The sequence below is a fragment of the Hippoglossus stenolepis genome, chromosome 18 (genome assembly GCF_022539355.2).
Source record: "Hippoglossus stenolepis isolate QCI-W04-F060 chromosome 18, HSTE1.2, whole genome shotgun sequence".
NCBI lineage: Eukaryota > Metazoa > Chordata > Actinopteri > Pleuronectiformes > Pleuronectidae > Hippoglossus > Hippoglossus stenolepis.
Window position 1 is genome coordinate 5,372,114 of NC_061500.1, and position 25,782 is coordinate 5,397,895.

The 25,782-nt window shown below is 43.2% G+C and overlaps 1 protein-coding gene across 1 annotated transcript in view; it reads right to left on the bottom strand.

Moving 5' to 3' along the window:
• Positions 1-4,844: 4,844 nt before the first annotated feature.
• LOC118098039 (ephrin type-A receptor 5) overlaps positions 4,845-25,782 on the bottom strand; it is a 57,375-nt gene continuing 36,437 nt past the window's right edge. Inside the window, exons 7-19 of the mRNA XM_035141431.2 lie at positions 25,601-25,690; positions 25,403-25,472; positions 25,095-25,197; positions 22,602-22,669; positions 22,227-22,352; positions 20,981-21,166; positions 19,880-19,941; positions 16,742-16,809; positions 16,502-16,643; positions 14,790-14,939; positions 11,691-11,884; positions 10,426-10,590; positions 4,845-9,983 (exon numbers count right to left, since the gene is read on the bottom strand). Of these exons, the coding sequence (XP_034997322.1) occupies positions 9,872-9,983; positions 10,426-10,590; positions 11,691-11,884; positions 14,790-14,939; positions 16,502-16,643; positions 16,742-16,809; positions 19,880-19,941; positions 20,981-21,166; positions 22,227-22,352; positions 22,602-22,669; positions 25,095-25,197; positions 25,403-25,472; positions 25,601-25,690 (1,536 nt within the window). The 3' untranslated portion in view covers positions 4,845-9,871. The remainder of the gene's footprint in view (positions 9,984-10,425; positions 10,591-11,690; positions 11,885-14,789; positions 14,940-16,501; positions 16,644-16,741; positions 16,810-19,879; positions 19,942-20,980; positions 21,167-22,226; positions 22,353-22,601; positions 22,670-25,094; positions 25,198-25,402; positions 25,473-25,600; positions 25,691-25,782) is intronic.

Here is a 25,782-nt window from a genome sequence, read left to right on the forward strand (position 1 = left end):
GTTTTTTTTTTTAAAGCACTTCTTTCTTATTACCTGCAAAAGAAATAGTGTGTAAAACATCTGCATGTGCAAACGAGGTTGTATGTCATTTTAAAAATTCAAATCCATATTATTTTTCTTGTCTTTTCTTTAATAATCATCACCAGTTTTCTATATAGTCTTTGGAACGACTTCTCTGCGATATATCGGGAGCAAATAAGAACGTCAAAAAATAGAAAAAGGTTGTGAAAATCATCTTTTGAAGAATAGTATGGAAGGATTTATGTTCCTGGTTGAAAAATAACTCCGAGACACTGGATCATGAGGCTGGGAAAAGTATTATTGAAGACAATACATCTTACATTTATACATTTCTAAATACGGACAATGAGAAATAAATATCGCATCCATCTAGATTTATGGAGGGGAACTGCAGCTCCGTCTTTTTTATTACACCTCTGACACATTAGCGATAATTATGACATATTCCCCTTTGCATAATGGGACATGCATTTTCATGAGGTCGTTGCAGTTAATTTCATCACCAAACATGGAAATGTGTTTGTGAGCAGTCGGGAAGAGGCACCAGTGAAACTCAGTCGGATGCTCGGTTTTTATTTTCATGAAGAAAATACGAACAAAAGAGTGTGTGTGGCCGGGGAAGATGTGTGTGTGTGTGTGTGTGTGTGTGTGTGTGTGTGTGTGTGTGTGTGTGTGTGTGTGTGTGTGTCACAGTGACAAACCTCATTAGAGCAGATAAATGGCTTCTGTGCATGTGAGAATGAGTGTGTGCAGTATTGTAGTTGTTATTAATACATTACCTCCCCGTGTCTCAGGTTAACTGCACTTTCATCTCACCTTGACCGACCTTCCTCACACACACATGCGTGGATGCACAAACACAAACTTAAACACACCCACGCACACACACAGAGCCATTGCACCAAAGGGACATCACATTAGGGACATTTCTGCTCACATGATTGACTGCTTGGAATAAAGGACCTTGGAAAAACATCTGGGCAAGTGACAAATACGTCCCTCTGGCTGCCTTTCTCTGAAGGAGACGGATACCGAGAGAGAGAGAGAGAGAGAGAGAGAGAGAGAGAGAGAGAGAGAGGGGAAGCCAATGTGTGTGTTGTGTTATCTCCAGTGCTACACAAAGACCTGCTAGACTGCTACCGCTGGCGACGTTCCTCTCGCTCTCTCTCATTCTGTGTGTGTGTGTCTGTGTGTGTGTGTGTGTCAGTGTGTGTCCTTGCCAGCCACTTCACATCACACAGCCCTCTCATGGCAGGCATCGGATCAGTAGCAGAATGGATAAGGCTATTTACCAGCAGCTTATTCGGTCGGGGGTCAGACCTCTGGTAACAGTTTAATGGGTGTAAAGGGCGGCTGCTACACGGAGAGAGAGCGGCTTTATCTGTCCGCTTGCACCTTGTGCTGGCATCTGCATGAAAAATGATTTTAGGAAATTACAATTTTTTTGTGACAACCACGGGGTCAGGAACTGGACATAAGAAAAACATGATTCAGGGAGAATAAGAGGAAAACTGGATTTTTTCTCTTTTAATTTAAAGTTTAAACGTTGAAATTTGAATTTATGTCAAAATTGATATCATCTCCTAAAACCTCGCCTGTAATGAAACTGCTGAAATATGGAACGCTGAGTGTTCTGACTCAATATCAGACTTCAGAGACCCCCCCTCACTCAACTGCTTATATGCTTCAGCGAGCACGCTATGTAAACATTGTCTAATCACCGCCGGGATTTCAATTTTGACGTTATAATTACGCAAAATAAATAAATATATCCCCTTTAAAAGCTTATTTTAAACTGCTTTTGTACACACAAGATGAGGAATATTCCTTCTGGGAAAAGCTGAGGAAAATTGTGAGGTGACCGTAACCCCCCCGCAAGGCTTAACGATTCCCCTGCAAGTTTCAGCCTTTTAAAAAAAAAAATAAAAAAAAGTCTAGGTCAAGTCTCCCTTACAGCAGCACTTCCACTTTTGAGCACCCGGCCCACTAGAAAATAAATCTGCACCAGCACCAGCTTTTGAATACAAAGTACCTCCTGCACCTCGTCCAGCTGGGCTCTTACGATAACTCTTCTCTCTTTGACAAACAAATCGCATGAAACGTGTACTAATTAGCACAAATCAAACCTCCAACACAAAGTCATTGCACAAACACATAAGATGAGAAATGCATGCACACACACATACACACACACACACACACGCGCACGCTTGTATCTTACATACTTGCACAGAAAGCCCATAGATTCACAGGCACCCAAACAATCCCACCTAAACTGACAGCTAAGGTTCCGCTGAAGGTCATTCATAGTGATTAAAGAGGCGTCTCCGCAATGATTTCCAAATGACCCCTGGGACGTCTGGACCACTGACACCTCTTCAAGAGAAAATTACTTTGTGGTGCCCCGAGATGCCCGACTGCAGACTGACACGGTGACAAGCTAATAGACAGCGAGAGGGAGCAGAGAGATGTAAAACGCAAACAGAGAGGCAGATGGGGAAGACTTAATAGAGTCGCAAAAAAACTGAGAGTCACGCCGACACGGGGACGTGCAGCGCGAGCGTGTAACCGTCAAACAGACAGAGACGGTCGAAGCAGATCAGAGGCAAACAAGCGGGGAAGCTTCGTGTAGACATGCAGACGTACAGAGAGAGACAGTGAACCAGCTGAAAACCAGAGTCCTGTCCATCCATCCATTCAAGAACAATCCCAGTCAGCACCAGTGGGAGTACGGCCCCAGTGCAATCTCAACACACACACACACACACACACACACACAACCCCTGCAGCTCTTTTTCCTCAAGCCGCTGATACAGAGGTTTTGGTAATAGCCATCCTGATGGTGTGATGGTTAATTTCACCTTCATACACTTCATGTGTGTGAGCGTAATAATCACCTTGAGCCACGCAGGCGGCGGATTCCCCCAGAGATCAGGTAGTCCTGATTTGACATCATAACACACACACACACACACACACACACACACACACACACAGTATTTACATACAAACAACTGTAGCAGCGTATGAACCGAGCGTCACCTTCACAGATGATTCAAGGTTAACGCACATATGATGAAAAGACGTGTGAATTAGAGATTTTTTTTTTTATGTTTTATGCAAATTTGTATCACTTTTGTTGAAACTGTCCTTTTGGATTTAAGAAAAAAACATATATCCCATGAATAATCTTCATCTTGCAAGTGAAACCAGACGACTTGTAAATTAATCGTGAGCGAGAATCCCACGTTATCGACTCCTTTGTCTGAGCGCCATCACACAGACGCGTGAACTGCTGACATCAGCGGCTGGTTCCACCGCGTCTGACAGACACATCATTGCACCGAGCTTGCATCATCAGGTTTTTTTAAAGAAAACATCATGCATTTTACAAAACCTCAGAGCTCATTAGATTCATAACCCGCCAATGAACCATATTCCACTTGATGCACTGCTGACAGTAAAGTGTTAGGAGACGGCTCAGCACCGAGACGGGAACGCTGTTATTTAGGGGGACTTTCTCTTCTCCCATTTTTCTCCCCAGATCAAAAAAACATGCCTCTGCTCACTTCTCCGTCTGTCTCCGTCTCCTCCTCCCTCTCGCTCTCCGCGAGGACAAAGAGAAGAAACCGCTAACTAGCTCCCTTGTTACCCCGACAATTGGTATCTCAACCAATAAACCGTGTCTAATTGCATTGCTGGGAAACATCTTTTAGCAATTACATTGTTTGGCTAAAGTAGCTCATTACGTGGAAACCAGCAGGGGACGAGAACGCAGACAGAGAAACACAGATCACAAATCCTTCTCACACAATAAAAAGGAAGAAAACAGTAAAGTTCACAGCCTGTTCGTTCTGACTGTGACGTGAGGGAGCTGAGGAGCTTTTTTGTACCAAGTGGAATATATTCTCTCCACCTGATTCAGACCAGAGCAAAGACAAAAAAAAAAAAAAACTGCATCTCTGAAAATGCCCTCAGTGTGTTAGCATAGCTGCCGGTGTCGGGTATTTGTACGTGTTTATTCGACTTTGAAGTACTAAAGCGTCTCAGCAGCGAGTGCATATAAAGCTACAGTCGGAACCTGCAGGGTCAGTTCCCACTTGCTCTGCTGAAGGCGAGCTCAGGCTTATCACACAGCACTTGGCAGTAAGTTTAGTAACATATAAAAGCTTTTGTCATGGCTGCACTACAGAGTGCAAGTGTCTGGCTGTTTCCTGGAGGCAGCAAGTAGCAGAGTACACTCCCTTCACTTTTACCTTGCACATCTTTGTTGCAAGAGCAAATTAGCACGAATAGATGCAGTTAAATGCTGTTTTGTTATTAAGTATTAAATCCAATAACAGTATTGGACAAGTAACATTTGACGAGACAATTTCAGTAAATAGTAATAGAAAAATAAATAAGTGTAAAATGTCGAAAAAACACCTCAATCTCAAAATGTTACAGAAAGTGAAAAACAATATTACTTCTCCAAAAGATTTCATGGAAATCATTTCTGTAGTTTTTCCTGCTCCCGGACAAACAATTTTGCAATCCTTCCAACAATTGTGGAAGTGTCAGCCTTGAAGTACGAGATGAAAATAACCAATCAAACCAAAGTGAGGGAATCGGCCTCTGGTGATCATGTAAAACAGAAATTTTAAGATATTTTGTTGACATATTTCTATCTAGACCAATAGGTTGACATTAGCATTGCTGGAGCAGCTAACATGTTAAAAATGGCTGACTGTGTCTTTAAGGTATCACTTCCTCAATAATCAACAAGATGCAACACAACATTAAAAATCTACCTGTGAATGAGACAATCAAATCCACATCAATCATCATTTTTAAAAATGTTTTATTGCAAAAATATAGACTTTGATAACACACTACAAAAACATCAACACAAACATAATACATGACACGTCTCAAAGACAAACCAATAGCACATCGATAGTTAAGTATTTTTACTGTGCTTTCAATGAATCACAAAACAGTTATTCAAATCGTTTAAAACTTTATGCGTGAGTTATGGAGAACACGATCGTTTGACCTGGGGAAAAAAACAACTAAGAACTGCAAACCTGCTTTTTGTATGTTGACACTTTGAGTGAAAGCTGCACATCTTTTTCCCCTAAGACCACGTGTGTCACGTTGCAATGAGTGAACCCATCTTTCCACTTCCTGAGAAGTCAACTGTCGAGTTTTGAAGTGGACGGGGCCAATGGTAACATGGAGGTTCCCCCCCCCCCCCAAATCTGCAATTGAAAGTTTACTAAAAATTACTCAACAGATAAAACCTGGAGTCTCTGATATCTGTTAAAATCTTTCATCTCACATTAGCCTTTGAGATTCAGTTTAATCCCTTTAATGTTGTTTGTTAAATTTTACACGATACTACATCACCCACAAGCCTAATTGGCTGTTGCTATGATGATGATGTCAGATGTGAAATCAGTTCCTGCTTATTGACGACGTCCTGGCAACCAGGAACATGTCAATATTGATTTTATCTGCACTTTAACTTTGTCTCAGGTTTGTGAGGATTCAACTGACAAGTAAAGTTGCTTAATCAGTCAGAAACAGTATCACTGATTGTTACCAGGTCCCAGATATTAACCCCGTCCACTTCTCTGCTTTATTTCTGAAGTTTTTTAAAGACACCAACATGTATTTTTCATCATAATTTAGTGTCTTCAAACCATTCAGACATGAGTGCAACCTTCTATTTTTCGTTATATCCCCATGCGTTTGTGTGTGAGTTTTTGCTAATATTAGGTATCAGGTATTGCTTTTGTACATTTGCTCGACTTCAGTCAAACCAACAGTAAATGCAGTGCTTTCATTATGAAGCCATTTCCCACTGAGCCCCAATGTGAACAAATTAAAATGCAAGAACCTTCCGTGTATGTTGATAAATGTCGATATAAATAAATGAGATTACCTTCTGCTGTAAGTCCGTCTCAACGAGCAAAGTTGTTAAACCAAATGCGTTATACATTTTCATTTTTATTACAAAACTGCTTCCTTCATACTTCATACTTCTCTGCATGGTGGACGGCTGACAGTCATCGTATAGAAACAACACATCAATTAACCTCTCGTCTTTTGCTGCTGCTTTTAACCACGAGGCAGTCAGGATAAAATCACGCCGTTGCAGAAATGCTGAGAATAAATCATTTAAATCAATGACGATACTTTTTCCAGCTACATCCATCGACCTTTGTGCTAACCTGCTGAACAGCCACAAATACTGCCAATAACAAAATGTCTGACTCGAGTTTGTTGACATCGAGGGATACTGCGATCGACGTCTTTCCTACTTCCTGTAAAACTCTGTGCTTACGCTCTGAAGGTGTATTTGTGCCGTACATGAGGAAACGGTGCTCTACATCAGTGATGCTTTCGTTCTCCACATATATATATAGCTTTGATTTGTTAAAATGTAAAAATATTACTGATGCCTTGTGCTTAGCTGTCAAATGTTTACACTATGGGAAGCGTTTAGATTACGTAGCGATATAATCAGCATCAGGGAACAACAGCAATTATAGCAATTATATAGTAAATCATTAAGAAAACTTTGATGCTAAAAAGTAAGTCACCTTGAGACATTTTAGTCAAACGAAAGGGCGACGGATTTCTCATAAAGTGCAAATTAAATTAGTTCCAACATACACATTGTCTGACATTCTTCTTATTGCCTGTAGATATTGTTGGCAAAAAGTAAATATATACTGTAGAAAGTCGGGGGGGCACAACTGGGGCATAGCGTTTTGGCAGGGGAGGACGTAGCGGTGCTCGAAAGATGAGAGGCACTTATAAGGGTGTACTGTTCACCAATTGTTCATGTCCCAGGCAAAGGTTTTAGGTTAAAAATCAAAACAGACGGGTGGGTTGGTAAAAAGCCAATAATATGAAATTTGAGCAGGATCGAAACTCCCGTGAGAGTAATTCCTGTGTACTACAAAAGCTTTACTTGAAAACACGCTGGGTGGTCAAATTTAAACGCACCCAGTCCGATCACTTTCACTGTACATGCCTTATATTGTCTACTATAAAAAAAAATGGCACCATATCACTGATGCATTCCTCCCCAAACAAAAGTAAAGATCTGCATAGTCGCAAAACTCTGCATACTTGTTTTACTGCCAAAGAAAGGACCTTGTGGTTTTAAATAGTTTCCCACCATTAAAACCATTATATAGAATAAGCTAGGGCCAAATCTCCATGGTGATGAATGCAGACTAAAGAGACTATGCAGATATTATTTAGATTTCAAGCGAACTTTCACTCTGGTAGAACATTTTGACTTTTAAAAACACATCCCCCCCTTGTAGAATATCAAATTGCAACCATTCCCCGCTTGCATTCTTTTTACGGAGCCGGTCAAGATGTGTATATCTGAACTCACATGGAGGTCTGAGTGTTTAAAAGACAAACGTGTTCTCTTAAAATATAGAAAAAAGAAAAAGCGGAATACCCCTTTAGAACCTTACATTCTTCTTGTGTGCTTTTCTCTGCTTTTCATACAGTCAGGTGAGTCCACCACTTATAAAAACTAACTTTTAACAATCTCATTCCGTTTGCACTCTTTACGCCCACAGCACCAGCAGAAACGCTGCGTGCAACCAAGAAAAATAGTAGCATGTCATCCGCCGAAGAAGATAAATATCTCAGAACTCAAGCTCCTGATTTACGTGAACACGATGACGGTGAAATGGGTCAAGTTTGAGCGATAAAGCACTGAGTAGTAACGTCTAACATACCCCCCCACGAAAGGAGAAGTAAAAGCACGGGCTCGATCATTGACATCATTGTATACATTTAACCCATACACCAGAGGTTCATATATCAAATCCCCGCGCATACTTCTCCTGCTTTTTAGGCCCGTTGGAAATAGTTCCAGGTCTTGCACCAAACTTTAAAACTGAACACAATCATCGACAACATAATATTTAAACCCACTCCGGCCGTCTCGGTTGGGGACGGATCTCCTGGTTCGAGATGTTGATTTTGAACATTCGTCACTAAGGTTTCCTACTCTGAGATGCTCGATCAAAACCGACTTGTCCACGTGATGGCAGACGTAGAAGAATGATGTTCCCTGCTTTAAATATATAGTACATTATATACATGAAAAAAACGTGTAGGCAGAGTTGCTCAGTAGTACGAGAGAGAATCATGAGGAACACACAAGCTGTCTACACCATTTTTTGCTCATTTCCTTCAACAAGTATAAATAAATAAATGATTATCAAGTTGATCAATATTGCCTCCTCATTTCCAGCAGTCCTGTCCAAGTGAGGTTTATTGTGGCGTGGCGGGTGCGTGGGGGGGAGGGGGGCTGCAGAGGGAGTCTGCGGCGTGGTGGACTGAACGGATTTGCTGAGGGTTTTTTTTCTGCAGTACCTGAAGGTTGTTGGTTTTTAAGTGAAGATCCGAGTGCGCTCTGTGTTGGAACCCCACAGGAAATCCAGGTTCCGTTAGAGGATCAGTAAACAGTCCAGCTCGAATCTGGTGGATCCTTTTGCGTGAGAATCTCAGATGCAGTTTATGGACATAAGCTCCATCGGGATCCACTGAACTCTCCATTGGACTGAATATCTCAATGGATTTCAACATGATGACGTGCGATTTTTAGATGACAGCTCGTCAGAATTATGGGTGAACGATGCCTTGATGTCAAAATGGAGCCAGTCGAATCTCTGTAAACGCTTCTGCTAGACTCTCCGTGTTCTGCGGGTTCCTCAGCAGAGACGGTTCCATTGAGACATGAGTGAAATATCAAGTACAGGGGGGGGAACTCATCAATCATGGTCTTAGTGGAGATTCTTGACGGAGGATTCCGATGAATCTCTCGTACAATCTGCGGCTTCATTCAGGAGCTGGTTTTAAGGAGCAGAATGGTTCGATTGCCACATTCCATCCGTGTTTAACAGCATTTACATGACATTGATGCTGCAACTGAACGTGTTGTGTGTAGTGCTATACATTCAGCCAGAAAAACACATGTAGAGAGAATCACATAGTCTGAAACCTTGCATCTTTTTAACCTCTTGTTCTTAATTTCAAATCCCAGCCTCTTTAAATGATATCTAATACATTTTTTTCTTGGGAGGATAATGAAGAATATGAAGCTGATTATGAGTCTGGACCTCGCACAGCTGGATTACAGCTGCAAATGAAAGGGAAACAAAGACCGAACCAATTTGTTGCTGATCCATTATTACATGTTATCACTGCCTGAGAATGATGGAACTGTACGTCCATAGAAAACTGTCAGAAGAAGAAGAAGAAGAAGAAGCAGCGAGTGCTGTTCAGATCCGTTGGGCTCAGATCACCCGAGTCAGGCTGCATGAAACTCCAATGTTTGTGATACAGCCCAAAAAAACAAAAAAGTGCTGGTTGTCCTCAGAGCCAGATCTACAGTCTCATGCTTCATGTCAGATCTGAGGCAATCCAAACAGTGCACGAGATTTCAGAATCCCCAAGATTCACACAAATGGAATAATTAGAATGCAAAAAAGTCTTCGCTGGAGTGTAAGTCAGTTCGGTCCATCCATCCCACCGGCGTCTTCCCCTTCGTGTAGCACCACTCAGTTCGGTTCAGTTTGGTTTAAGCGCTGCAATGTCAAATATCCCCCCCCCGGTGACACCACAAGCAAACTCCACTCACAAGAACCACAGTCAAAATGTGGGTCCTCCAGTGTAAAATCCATTACCACTGGGTGTCCTGGTCCGTAGAAAGTGCTAAGCTGCTCTAGGTCCAACAGCGAATCGGAGTCTTCTCGTCACACACTAGGTCCATATATTGTGAATGTATACGTGTATGTGTGTATGCGTGCGGTTTGCCTGTACATATGCATCACATGTTGACAGTAGAGTTGGTGCTGTTCATATGGACTCTCATCTCCTGGATGCTCGTGATGATCTTTTTCTGATGGCCGGCCAGATTCACGCCCACTCGCCGCAGATCCCTGGAAAACAGCGAACACACAACAGACACTTAGTTATCATGTCAGATACCAAATAAGTAAATGCATGGATGAGTATTTCTATAAGGGTTTGTATCAGGTTTGTTTTAGATAACTAGCATTTCAATTTTAGTCCAGTGTTAATTCAAGTAAATTAATGTTACAGTACTAATATGGTATTTTTTCTAATGCTTGCTGAGTTCTGTATGAATACATAATATATAGTTTTTGCAGCCGGCCATCTTTTATAAGATGTACTGCTTCTGAAGACAGTAAACCTGTAGGATACTGCATTCTCATTTCGCTTTAACCTTGACAAGATACATATCTGTAAACTGAAATCATAGTCAGATATCTCAAATCTGACGGAATAAAACCAAAAATCATCTGCATGCCTACAAGTCGTAGTACTTCTATATATTTGCATATGCGTAAGTGGCCTTACTCTGACGTCATCTGAGCCACCGTCTCCAGTGTAGAATAACCTCCTCCCATGAAGAGCTCAGTGTAACGACCCATCTTGATGGAGTCCAGCCACTCCCCCACAGTCTGGCTGCGAGCGCTGCAGTCCCCTTGGACGTTGGCGTGCTCCACTAACAGGTTGGAGACCCTGGTGCACGGATAGAGATACGGCAAAAGAAATAAGCAATTGAATTAAAGCAGGAGATTACACATGACTTCAAACTGTATCTCCGGTTGTCAGGATGTATTAGAAGCACCGGCTGTGTTTCTTGTTATCGTGAATGTAAAGGAGAGTGATTCACTGTGCAATCAAGTGTAGTTTGACGCTCGGCTCCTGACAGATACCAGCGAGGATTCATAATGGGAGTAATGCACCATTAAACAAAGCTGAAAACGTTGTCATTCAGCTCACTCTTCATGCAACAAAAAAAATAATAACATACCAGAGCTCTCCATACTATCAAACAGAGATGTTCATGCTAGCAAACAATATTCTCCACGCTACGGCCAGAGAGGAATCTCATGTAGAACAAGACATAGTCCTGTTTGTGTCCCTTTAATCTGCCTAACCGTCATATGTCATTGCATGGGCTGTTAGATATGGCTTTCATTTATTAAGCGGGCTCCTGTGTGTGTGAAAACAGAAAAGAGGAGATCAAAATATCTCACGTTATTTCTGAAAAGAAGATAAGGTAATGAGAGCGTCTGACTAAATGTCTGCAGCACTTAGAGCTTTTTCATGCCATTATGCATATCCATAGTGGGAAAATACTAACTGAAGGTTCAAAGGACGTCAAGTATAATTCACATTAATTTGTGGCTTTCAGAAATTCCAGACACTTCTGCTCTTTGTGTGAGGGACTATGTACATTCTGAATTAATTATTCAGCTGCACAATAATTCAGTAAAGACAATATTTTATATGACAAGTCCATTAGCTTGCAGAGATGCAGGTAATTCAGTTAGGAAGGACAAAGTCATCCCTGAAAGTTTAATGTCCACACACACACACACACACACACACACACACACACACACACACACACACACACACACACACACACACACACACACACACACACACACACACACACACACACACACAAATTATGATATTCTACAGTGGCTGTGAAGTTGATGTGTTTTCTTATTAGCCTTTGTGTTTTGCCGTGTTTTGAGATTTCTTGAATATAAAAACATCAGTTTCTGTTTTGGCCTCGGACACATGTCGGTGGTGCGAGCTCCCACCTGTGCGACGAGTTGACCAGTTTCTTTAATGAGCTGGGGTTGCGGATGAGTTTGTCCAGTAGACAGACGATCTCATCGAACTTGGGCCGGCTGCTGCGATCTCGCTGCCAGCAGTCCATCATTAGGTGGTACAGAGCCTCGGGGCAGTCCATAGGACCTGGCAACCTATAGCTCTCCTCTATTGCTTTTATTACCTGAAAACAGACAAGAGGGAAGTTGTTTTTTGTAAAACGACATGAGCAGATACTCCAGGAGAGTCTGAGGGACCTAAAAAATGTCTGTCAGTCAGTTAGGACGAGAGTTTCACTGAGCAAAATGGGAAAACACAGTGAAAGTGAAACCAGGAAATGGTGACATGATGTCATATGGATCTTCTTCTTCTTGTTGTTCTTCTTCTCTGACGAGTGCCAAACTGATCCGGAGTGGCCGATGGGTACAGTGTGAGCAGTCAGAGGATAGAACCTGTTAATCTCCAATTTGAAACCTGCCACACAGACTGAAACACAACACCAAACCTCCAGCTATCATCCCATCCAGTCACCAATGCTTCAAACAAGATCTACATCATCACCCACCAAGATCATACATAGATATAGGAATATATCTCCCTGTTAATCCCGGCCTGGGGGCAGAAGCTCAAAATCTCCATAGCTCGCTGATGGAGGCTGTGATCAGGCTGCAGAGCAGAAACTGCTTTCAGACCAAGAAACAGCAGCTTTGTCAGTAACCTTCTCCTGCTTCACCTGCACAGCTCATATAACCTGAGTATCTGAGGCATGAAACGGCCAGAGTCCCAAAGTTACCGTGAATCAGGGGTGCGGAGAGGACACGACTTGTTTTGACTCCTGAACGTGAAGTAACTTTTCCACAACAGAGCCGTGACAGAACAGCAATCTCACTTCCAGTTCGAATCATCCAGAGTGAGAGATGTTGAATTCTGACATCCTCCAGAGACGCTCCTGCTCTGTATCTGACCCCACACTCGAAACTTCAGTGAAGTTAGCGAGCAAAAACTAAACCCCTGCAGAGATCCGGCGAAGTAACTCATCATAAAAGCGTTATTTATCTGATATGCTGCATAGCCCAGTTAATCACTTCTGAAACTAACAAGATGCAAGACGCTGAATCACAGCTTTCGTGGGGAATGGAGTTCGATGAATAATAAATAAATCCCGGCTCTTCTTGTTGGACCCTGCAGTGGAAAAGCAGGCTGGAGTTTTCAGCCCAGTTCTGCCACCGCAAGACACTGCGGGGAATTGATTTGTTGAGTTCTCGACAGTCTTTACTTGAGTCAAATCCACACAAAAGACAGACGCGGCAGACGCTCCGCACGTGGGAGCGAGAGCGCACGTGCACGCTCCGAAGAGGGAAGTGTGGCGTCGAATCATTGCTGCCGAGCGGGAGAAGAGCTACGCACGGCCGAGTGTCAGGGAGGAAAGATCAGAGGGGGAGAAAACGAGCGGCCGAGGCGGGAGACAGAAAGAGGAGGTGGACGAGAGGCGAGAGAGACGGAAGGAAAAGGGAGAGAAATGGCAAACAGACGGAGAGAGAGGGAGAGCTTGGAGAGAGAGAGAGAGTGAGAGTGTGAGTGAGGCTGCACTTTCTTCTGCAGATCAGAGAAAATCCAGCATAACGCTTTCAATTAAACATCAAACGTCTTCTCTTCTCCTCTCATCCTCCTCTCCTCTCCTCCCCGTCTCTTCTGGCTTCTCCGAGACAGACGGCCTAATAACCGAGAGGAGGAGGGGGGGGTCTGAAGAGGTCACTGGAGGGCTGCGCGTGCATTTGCTGCCTGTGTCTGTGGGTGGGAAGCGAGCGCACGTGTGTGTGTGGCGCCGAAATCCAACGCGGCGCTCTCGCTCGCACATCCTGATCGTGTGACGCAATTCCAGATCTCCCCATCAAAACGACCTCTGATCCGCACCGTGCCCTCTCCTCTCTTCTCTGACTCACTTCCCTTCGTCTCCTCGCTGACGAACAGAAACATGTAGGTCATCCTGGTTGTTGCCACCGCTCATAGATCCCTCCCTCATTCACTAGTTCACATTTTAAGTATTACAAGAACGATGCTGTCACTGGGAAATGAACATCTGCATTTTGTTCAATAGGGAATCCAAAGATCTTTAAAACTTCTGGTTGATCTACGAAGCAAACTGATAATGATAATTTTTGAGTCCCAGTTACAATTGATCAAAATTTGACCATGACCTTTAACCTGAAACCTCCCAAATATATTATTTCACAAGTGTAAGTGAACATCACTTAACCTTGACCTTTGACCTTCGAGCCAAGACCAAAACCTAATGCTGTTAATATTTATAAATTGGTGAACATGAAACAGGAATAAACCTGCATTTAATCAGAAACTATGTTAACATGCTGTTCGAGGTAACTCAAAAAAACAACATTGTTCCAACTGAGGTGTGAAGTTGATTCTTGTGAAACTAACACTCGAGTTCAACGGCTGCTTCAACAGCTCATATGAAGTTTACAAGCTCCTTTAACCAAGAGTTTTGGGAACCAAACTTATTTCCGTTCTGGCAGAATGTGAGGTGAGAAGATCGATTCCATCTGTTGCTTCAAAATCAAGCTCGTAGTCTAGTAGCTTCGTAGAAAGTGGAAAACAGTCAAGCAGCCCGGCTCTGTCCTAAGGTGATAAAGCTCCAAAGCTCACTAATTAACACATTACATCTCATTTATACAATCAATAGAAAAACAAACAAAAAAAAAGGAGGTTTTATGTGCCAGACTTTTTCTGGGCAGTTGCCAGGCAACCAGTCCTGGAACTTACTGGCTGTAGCCAAGAAATAATCTGGCACATAAACGGCTCCGCCATTGTAAACATGTTGGTTTTTGTACAGATTAAACAAACAGGATACAATGTTTTAATTATTGACACAAGAAAAGCAAATCAAAACATCGCAAAACAGCAAACACGACGGAGTTAATGAGAAATGAGGCTCCAGAGCAGCTACTAAATTAACTTTTCCTACTTGGTACGCAGCCAAAAGTTGAAGAAATACTTCCACTTGGTTCAACTGTGAGTAAACGTACAGAAAAAAATGACCCATAAAAAGAAATCTCATTAAGAAAACTCACATCTTGATTGGACATCTCCCAGTACGGCCTCTCGCCGTATGACATCACCTCCCACATCACAACGCCGTAACTCCACACGTCGCTGGCTGAGGTGAACTTCCTGTATGCGATCGCCTCAGGAGCCGTCCAGCGAATAGGAATCTTGCCGCCCTGTGAGAAAATGCAAGAAAATGAGTTAAACCGTACGTGCACCTCCGTGGATTAGAGAGAACTTGGTGCTGCAGCTCCGTCAAGGCTGAAATACTTTCGAATTTGTTTGCTTTAATACGAAAAAACCTTGATACGTATACTTTCTCGTTCGAATGACCTTCCGGTGTGTAAATACAGCTGCACTCAGTCAAAATGAAAACCAAGAACAGACCTTAGTTAAGACACTTCTGCCTCATGTGGTCCGACCCACAATTTCACTAATGAACACCAATTTAGTAGATATTCACAATTTCATTTTCTTTTACAAAACCTCCTGTCCTGTCTGTGGGGGGGCCGCCGAGATTCCTCTGCGCCTCCCCCCCCCCATCTTCATTATTGCGCCTTCATCGCGGTGATAGAAAAGTTCACGGGACGACTGCTGCGCTCCTGACGAAAATGTGTTCTCGGGCTGATGAGCGGTGAAATAAGCTTGATGCCGTATTGATGAACGCAGCAGCAGGATATCTCGGGGTCTGATTATTTGAGGGGTGTGAATTGCGTTATTCTCGGTGGCTGCTCTGTCAGGGAAAGAGAGAGGAGCGGTGCAGCCTGGCAGCGAGAGGTGAGTGGCAGGATATTTAGCGCTAAAGCAGCAAGACTCGGTGCTAATTGAGTGTTGCAGAGACTGAACCGGGTACTAATTGGACCTCCTCCTGCAGGAAGCAGCCTGTCTCTGGTTGACAGGACGCCACTCAGCCTGGGACACACAGCTCAATTTAAAACCCGCTGCAGTCCTCACTGTGTGTGTGTGTGTGTGTGTGTGTGTGTGTGTGTGTGTGTGTGTGTGTGTGTGTGTGTGTGTGTGTGTGTGTGTAGCTCCTGCAAGACTCTGTTGTGTAATAGTTTTCCACTTAATCCAAACTTTAAAATAACACTATCGCTGCACATACACAGAGAGACACATTGGATTAAATATAAATGCCTTACACAACATGACACAACACTACAATCTGAATTAGTTGATTAATTGATTATAGATAATTGGAAGCAAATTAAAGACAATGCAAAATGTGGAGGTCACATTTTCCACAGGAATTGCTACTCTTCTCAGTTTTTACCTCCACAGAGGTTGTAGTTTTTGTTCGATTTTATGTGTTTTTGAGCAGGATTATGCAAAAACCACTCCACCGATTTCCATGCAATTTTGTGGAGGCCTGGGGCATAACCAGAGGAAAACCCCAATAAATTTTGGTGCAGATCCAGGAAATTTTGAGCATTTTTCAACATTTCCCTTGATTTCTCAAAGAATAATAAAATTTGGATGTAGTGAATTTAAATGGTGGTTTCATAAGAGGGTTGTTGGGCTTGTGTGCACTCTACTGAGAGCCATTCTAGTTATAATGTGAATATCTTGTGGTCCTGAACTATTGGTCAGATATAACATGATCACCTGGGGCTCTGGGAAACTGTGACATGCATTCCAGACTAATTCAATTTAAATAAATAGCAGATTAAATTACAATAAGGAGATAGTCATGACTTGCAGCGCTTTGAGACACACACACACACATGTGCAGTCTTACCCGTGTGGTGTACGCAGCCTCCGGGTCGTCCTCCAGGACTCGGGACAAGCCGAAATCGGACACTTTAGACACAAGGTTACTGTTCACCAGGATGTTACGAGCTGCCAGGTCCCGGTGGACGTAGCCCATGTCGGACAGGTACCTGAGTTCACCAACACAAAGGAGACGATGATCAAACACGGCCCTGATGAGGTGTTTAGTTTAATACATTGTGTGTTTGCGTGGACGTGGCTTGTTTACCTCATGCCAGACGCGATGCCGCGCAGCATCCCCACCAACTGGATCACAGTGAACTGACCGTCGTTTTTCTGATGAGAGGAAGTAGAAGAAAAAAAGAGATTCTGAGTCAAATGTCAACATCCTAAACACTTTAAACAGGAGCAGTGGGGGGGCAGTGAGGGACTCAAAAGGAGACAACAATATCACATAATCAAATAAGGATTATATAATCCATCCGTCTGCAGCATACAGTCACTGCAGTGCTCCTCCTCAGTGTCTGCACTGCATTTTAATTCTGTATAATGTAGGCAGTAGCTCCGTTATGGAAAAGGAGTCCCCACTTGGTTTGACATTAAAAAACTGTCTGCCGCCCCCCCCCACCCCCACATCACCTGTTCTGTACGGTTTAATGCTAAACTGGGTCAACTTGCAAGAACATTATAGAAAGGCAAAAGAGAAAAGGTGCGTGTGACCTCTGCGGAGGAGAGAAATAATCGCAGAGCATTCTGCTAACGGCCACTTAAAAGTTGCCCCATGGCATGAAAGCCACACGGCCACTGATAGCCCAAAAAGCCAATTACCTCAACCTACGGGAGCACCCAACTTTATCTCAGTCAGCGGCGGATTCTGAGGGTATTTGCACATTATTGCGGCTTATTCCCATTTACTTCTAATTGCTGGCAATATCATTTGCAGGTAATCTGTCGCTAATGATCCACCATTTCCTCAATTCTAATTTCTCTCCCTGTCTGCTATCACCTGTGCACCCTTCTTTAAAATGTTACCTCGGGTCGTTCCATGCACCCACATTCTGCATTGTCCTTGTCAGTTGAACTTCTGGTCTGTGCACGGACCCAAACCAAGATTAAATATCTCTGTGAACCTCCCCAGGGCTCATCGCTGCTCCGAGTCGCACCATGTTTTATGAAAACCACCGTCTCTGCTGCCGACTCCAGCGCAGCCGTTACTCCCTCAAGCAAATCACAGCCACTTTCTCATTATTCACGTCGAGCTCTGACTTAGCTTTCTCTTGTGGGACCTTCAAATTTCCATACCCCTATATTAATAATTAGCTCTTTCAATATCCAAAGCAAAAAAATGGTGTTAGGAAAAAAAAAAGGTACTTTTGCCAAGGACAGAATGCAGCTTCCCGCCACAATTTCACGCAGATTAGGAGGCAGTCCCTTGAAAAAGCTGCCAAACTTGATTCAAGTCACAGGGCTGAGCGACCAGCCGTCAGCGGACACAGTGTTCGATGCCAAAGCAGGAAGTAGTGTACGTGTTTGTGGCAGGATGTGGTGGTGGGTGTGCCTTGATCAGTTTTTACCTTCACCAAGGAGATTATGTTTTCATCCAGTTTTGTTTGTTATTTAGCAGGATTCCGCAAAAATGTGGAGGATGTGGTACGTGGATCCGGATCAGGGGTCGGATCCAGGATTACGTTTTTCCACTTTCTTTCCACGTTGCAAGATTTGATGTTTTCCCCAATAACAATTCATCAATCTAGCAAATTTGGAGGACTGATATTTATTGGCGGAGGATTTATATACCATTCAGGTTTTTAAAAAAAACTATTTCTTTAACTTAACTTAGTATTTTGGTTTAATTACTACACACAGTTTTCTGTCATAATCATGAGCTAAGGGCTAAGAGGAGAAGCTCCAGAGAATATCCTCTCACTCTGACATTTGTGTCATACAGCCCCTCTGGATTAGGTCAGGAGATTATCCGGAGTCCAGAGCAGGTTTAATCTTCGATTTTGTGATCACATCACAAGGCGGACCTCTAATGCAAGAATATAAGACGCCGTCATCTCAGCGTCACATCTCTTAGTACGACGCTAATGAAAACAGTAAATTACAATGAGGGCTCTTTCCCTCCTGCTGGAAACTCTTCCACTCTTACTTCTCTCCCACTGGCAGCCCTCACTGTTAGTTTAAGCCTCATCTCCATCTGATCCATGAGTAAACTCTCCAATCTTCCCTTCTCATCCTTTCTCCACATCTCCGCAGGAGGACGTGTACTGTCGCTGCTCTCACTTCTCTCCCCCTCATGGTTTTGAACCTGCAGTTTCCGTCATTACCACAACCGCCTCTCCCACCCGCAGCAGAACATCCCAGGTACATGTGAAATGAGATGTTAAGCCAAAGATGTGCAATATGAGCCTCAGAGGTGCATTGTCCAGAGCTGTGACACTTAATCCAGGAGCCAGTCCAGCCCCTGGTTTTCTCATGGCAGTGTCATTTATACCAGCCTCAGTACACCAGCCATCCATGTAATTGCTTCACAGGGTTTTCTGTGCTTCCCCCCCGTCTCCCCTTTGCCATCCAGGGTTACTCTCTGATGCACAGAGGACAGTCATGTCAGCAGTTTCCACTTGACCATGAAGCGTATCCACTCCCTCCTCCTTTTGTCTCACAGCATCCTCCCATTCCGCGAGGACATCCTGTGCAAATTTTTTGATCCGACTTTCAAGAACGCCTCTAACTCCAAACGCCACCAAACGATTCTCACTTTTTTCCAAATCTCCATAACTTCTCTGAATTACGCCGTTACCATCTTGCAACTGCACAACCTTTTTCCTTTCACCTCTCCATTAGCCTTCTGCAGCAGCAGTTTGCCCCCTGTTTTCATTCAGGATTGATCCTCATGTGCCAACGGAGCATCATGCCATTGTAACCAGTGAGCAGAATAAAGTGTTCTGGAAAAGACTCAGTTTATTCGGAGGTCTGCCAGGCAGGCCTCTTCTTCACAGTCCACCGTCTTTACTCGATAAAATCCAGATTGTCTAAACCAGGGGTGGGCGGAACCCTTTCTCCTATCAAGGGTCATTTCCATTTTTATAATGTCCATCGAGGGCCATTCTAAATTACTGAACACATATATCACGCTAAACTCAGTAATATGATGGCTAGAACGGCTTCTCTTTGGCGAGGCATCTGATGTCAGATGGTAGTGATGATGATGATGCTACTGGCAGCTGGTTTCAGCCAAAACAACTTGCTAAAACAAATCCTGATCTTTGGTAGAAGCATGCGTGGTTTGTAAGGACAGTACTTCTTCCTTTGTATCAAACGCAGTGATGGCACAAGTAAAAATAATCCCCATATTCCTTATACTCGTCTTTATCATTCTTCATCACTCTTTTGAACGTCCTACCTTAAGGAATGTGTCCAGGGATCCATTCTCCATGTATTCTGTGATAATCATCACCGGTTTGCCTGCAAAATACAATAACACACTTCACTACAAAAACTACAATACATGACAATTAATAAGTAGAGTAAATAAGCGGCGAGTCAAGAGATTTATAGTTATTTCAAAAACTTCATTCCAGCTAATATGCGGAATAATAAAACATTATATCACTGACATAAAGACGTGTGATTCATATGCAACGATGGCCAAAGTGATGCGTTCATGTTTGTTTTGTCTAACAAACTGTGTAAATGCAAAGAAATTGAATTTGTAGTGAAAACAGCAGAAAACGAAAAATATATTTTCTGTTGCTTGACAAATGAGCTGAATGTTTAATAGAGAATCAGCTCTCGTTGCCACACGAGTCAATAACAATCATCTATACAATCAACACAAACAAGCACAATAACCTTCAAATGTCGTAATTGCTGCAGCACAGTCGTATTGGATTGCTATATTTTTAGCTGTTGTTCCCAATTAACTGGGAAGTGAGCATATGTCAGCGCTAATTTCCCTCATTACCAACCCTAATAGGCAGAGTTAGTTACGTGGCTATAAAAAAAACAAATAAAACAACACTGCTTGAGGATTCAGTTATCTTGAATAATGAGGCAGGTCGATGTACGGCTGTTTTACAGACATGTCTGTATCAGCTGTTTATTGCCGAGTTTAACAGAGAAATAAATAAAAAAGGTAATTTCCAGTTACTGTAGCACTAAAATGATGAAATCAACGGCACGTGCGAGTCAGAAAAAGGTCAACGCGGCATCGGGCTCGATAAACCTCAGCTGCAGCTGTCAAAGCACATCGGAAGGTGATGGATGGAGCACGGCTGAGTCAGATGGAGGCTGACAAACCTGACAAGGTACAGTTTTTAGACGGAGGAAATAAGAGGCTGACAAGTGCACAAGTTAAGCTTCGGATTCCTAAAACATCGCACAGAAAAATATCCCATATGAGTAGTTAATCTGCTGAGTGACATGTCAAAACCCCTATAGGGAGCATCTTGGACTCGCAATCCTCGGAAAACTCAAAATCTAGGAGCAGATGATGACGACTCACTTTTGGTGACGACGCCCTCCAGCCGGATGATGTTGGGATGGTTGAACTGGCCCATGATTGACGCCTCCCAAAGGAAGTCGCGCCTCTGCTGCTCCGTGTATCCGGCTTTCAAGGTCTTGATGGCAACCTGGATCTCCCTCTTCCCGGGCAGCCTCAGTGGTCCGCTGCACACCTCTCCAAACTCCCCTGAGGAGGGAAGACGGGAGCGTGAGAGTGGCGTCAACACCTCGAAATGTCTTGTCCAAAAGGGGTCTCACAATCAAAACTATTACAAAAGACTTAGTTTATTGACGTTGTGAAGCAGCGTGGGATCATGGGAGTTGTTGTTTTAACCACCGTTGCTGATTAAAATCTACCTGACGCGACTCAGACACAAATCACACTCAAATATGAGGTAATATATGAAAGTTTTATTCATGTTACGCAGCAAACGGCAATAAATAATCATGATTTCAAGGAAAACTTATACTTGTTACCTTGTTTAAAATTGGGTATTTCTCTGGGTTAGAACATTTCTGATAGTGTAAGAACACAAGTCGACCAAATATATTTAACAGGTCCAGTCGTTTTCAGATATTTTAATGAGAAACTGTTACTTTTTATGTATTCAACACCTTCAGTTTGTGAAATGTATTTCTGCTGCCTTTCAGGATAAATGTTGCACCACCATCTTTTATGTATAAATACTGGGATCGGTGGGCTGAAGTGCTCGTTTCCCCGCCGCACAGCGAGGAAGCTTGTGAGTCTCACAAACGCTGCAAATCAACATGTTTGTCAGAAGAGAGCAAACAGCATTTATAGCCGTGTGAACTGTCATTTTCCCGCACAGCGTTTGGCCCAATTAAACGTGTGTAGCCCTGCATCTTTTTCAAACACGTGCAATTATGAATCTGACAGATTTATGCAGGTTGGAGGAAATATGAGGTTCTATAATAGAGCTAATGAGGAAATGGTAAAATTCTGTGCAACATGACAGAATTAGACTCGGCTCGTTACGGTTATTATTGTACTTTCAGGGCGTTTTCTTTACATATTGAATGATTTTAATCCGTTACAGAACATTAGAGGAGTTTTACCTGGGCATGTTTGATTGAACAGGTTCGCGTCAGTGGGCTCAGAGTGAACAATAATGTATTCTGTGATATATTATTCTCTCCAAATCAGCCCCATAAAACCGGCACTCGGAATAAGAATGAGCGCATCTGTAAGGCTCGCACGTTCAGGCAGGCACAGCGAGTTGACTCACCGGCTCCGATGATCCGCTCTATGGAGATGAAGGAGACGTCGATCTCCTGGGCGAATTCGTGCACTGCCTGGTTGGGATCTTCGTAGGTGAGGGGGTCAATGTAGGTGCGCACCCCGGGGAACTTAACTGCGGAGGCACGTGCACGGCGTCATTACCATTTAGATGTCATTTAACACATTATACCAAGTCCTCAGACTCGTAGCCACAGTGAACTGTGCGCATACAAATCAACTTTACCTGGAAATGTTACAAACACTGAAACAGGATATATTCAATCATTAGTGAGACAATGGAGAATTTGGAGAATCCACAGTTTTTTCTACTGAATTTACACAATTATTTTCCGTCAGTGTGATGAGAAGTTTCTCGACTTACTGTGGCCGTTGTGGAAGTGCATCTTCTCCTCTTCAGGATCCTGTTTTGCTTTGCTGTAGCCACATCGCCTGAGAGGAGGGAGATGGTAAAGAAAAGTCAGGCCAACACAACACACAATCACACTTGGATCAAAGTGCAGGATAAGCTTCTGCTTTTATTTTGTATTTGTTAACAGGATCTGCTAAGTTACATTTCAAGGTTTTCAAAAAATATCGCTGAAAACGCTGAAAGGCAGCAGCAGCCGTTCAGATGAAAGCAAAAGACTGAAGTTTCCAAAGAGAATCATTTTCCAACTCTGACTTTTGACACAGGAGAGAACAGAGTCGTGCACTTTCTGAAAAAAGGCCACATCCAAAATGAAAGAAAAAGGAGGAATTCTCTAAACAATTCCCGGCCAAATAACTGTTTGTCCTCATCTGCATCATATCATTTTCATATGCACTCATGGGGGGGGATGTTTGCGTTTTTGCCTGATGGCCAGCACACGTATTAAGCTGTACGTTGTGTGGATGTGTGCGAGTAGAGTCATGGTGCTTGTCTGCATGTGCACGGGCTCACAAATGATGTATGTCAATATTTAGACAGGAGGCATCAGAGATAATCACAGATAACCCAGATTAAACAGGGGGATTGATTTTAAACTTGATCCACACACGGGACGCTGACACTCAAAATGACCGAACAGTATTCTGAGGCAAATCTGTAGAACTAGGAATCAACTGTATGTTTCTAAAAAGCTGGGTTGTTCTAATTTTTGTTGTTGTTGGAGACAAAGAAGTGCATGAACACACATGAACACACACATGAACACACACGAACACACACATTGAGGTCATGTCTACGTCTTTCCTATTACAGTTCTCTGTAGGGCAGCTCGGCTTGACTAGAGGGGTTTGGTATGGGCAGCTGGATAGTCGGGGGGGGAAGGGGAGTCTAGGCTTGTGTGTCTGTGTGTGTGTATGTGTGTGTGGTACATGTGTGTCAGCCTGAGGGTGTTTAGTTTTCCCGGATCTGTTGAGTCAAGGGGTTTCAGCGCGCTCCGTGCCCAGTCGGCCCTCCGACTTCCTGCATGTTTGCATCTGTGTGTGTCTGTGTGCACTCATGCATACATGCATCAGCACATACGTGTGTGTGTGTGTGTGTGTGTGTGTGTGTGTGTGTGTGTGTGTACACATGTGTGCTAGCTCTGGATGTCTATGCACGCCGGCGAGTCTGGAGGGTCATGCAGGAGGAGGGGAGGTGGGAATACAGTGGATGGAGGCGGTGGGGGGGCTTGTGTCCCAAATCGACCGCTGGAAAATTTTGGCATTCCTCCATCTCTCCTCCCCCCACAGGAAACTAGAGCGATCCTCCGTCCTCATCCTCGATCGGTGAAACCAAAAATCACCACTGTGTCTTTTCAATACTCATCCTCACCCGCTGTCTGTTCATGTGGTCGTTCTGTTTAAGAATTACTCTTCATGAATACATTCTTTCAAATTTAGATAAATGAAATTACTAGTATTATGACCTGATGGTTACAGGATTGTAGATTTCCATGAATAAAGAAATCTGTGTGATTGGACGAATGAAGATAATTGATCGGATCCACAGCTGGATTAATCCAACATAGATTACCTTTATTGAAACTGTGTGGAGGGAGAGTTGGGAGGAGGAAGAGACCACGACGAGATGGATGTAAATGTGAGTTCACACTGAGTTTCATCGAGCTGCCTTCAGCTCTGTTAATTATGGTTCAGTAAAAGGACATGGACATTCAGAATAGAGCCTGTAATTAACGTAATTAAATACATTTTACGGGGAAATGTGATTATAGAAGTGGAAATCAGGTCGCGTTCAAGAGTTCAACAAACTTTTACTGACAAATAAAAGACAAAAGGACAAAAAAACTCTTGAGGACAAGACACTAAATGTTGGTTTAATGGTTAAATACAATTTTACAATGAAAAGTGATTAAATGATTCACATACTTCATTATGTAACTGTGTCATTAAACCATTAAAAAAAAAATCTGCATATTTGAATTCTTTCTCTATTGTATATGTACACGTGTGTATTGTTGTGTTTGCATGTTTGAAAATAAAAAATTGGTTGCACCAATTACAACACAAGGTTACGTGAAGGTTGCACGAGCCTGGAGGCTTGTAAATACATTAATGCAGTTTGTAATGTATGGACGATCGAGTGCTAAATGTTGGTGTGTAATGTGTGTTGTTTCGGGTTCAGGACCCGGACTAGAGGGAGCTGGGGTCAAACCACCGGTCATCTGGTTAGTGGACAAATCGCTCTACCTCCTGAGCCACAGCCGCTGCCCAGACTAAGTCAAATACTGGGGTTAGAATCTTGGTTCTCCCTCATACTATTTATGTTGGCACAGTTTTTAATATCAAATGCACTGTGGATACTATGCATCCAGCAGAGTTCTCACAGGAGAAAGGTATGATAATATACTGTGTGTGTTCATGTTGGTTCAGGTATGTACTCATTTCTTACCGTCCGCTCAGCAGGAATCCAGCGACCACTGCCAGGAGGACCAGAGCCAGCGTAATGGCCACCGCTATTATGGAGGCCTGAGCTCGCTCACTGGTGGCAGTTACTGCCAAAGAACAGGGATTCATAAATAGTTAGACACACACACACACACACACACGCAGTGAAGTATACATGCACACACACTATAATACATCTGGCGTCTGTTGTCGAAGCAGCTTCCAAAAGCAGGTGGGTGACACGTACTAGCTGAACTCTATTGTACTGTCACACTCTCTCTCTCTCTCTCTCTCTCTTTCAGGTGTACTCACAGTAAGGGCTGGTCTGGAATTCAAACCGCCGGCTGAATGCGCCGTAGCCCGCCGAGGTCCTGGCTCGCACCTGTAATGGAAAATATCCACAGTGACTATCACATCATGTATTTAAATATATCCACGTATGCCACACAGAGATGTTACTCAAGACTTAAGTGTTTTTGTTGTCTTTATTTCTGGACTCCATGTTTTTACCTGGAAGATGTAAACTGAAGACGGCTTCAGACCGTCCACCACCATCTCCGTCTCTTTGGATTTTATTATCGTGTAACTGGAGTCCTGCTCCTGCAGTGGGAGGAAGGGAGAGAGGGTTTACTGCAGTTCAATCATATATTTCTGTTGCCTTGATTAGCATCTGTAGCCTGCATCTGTTTCTT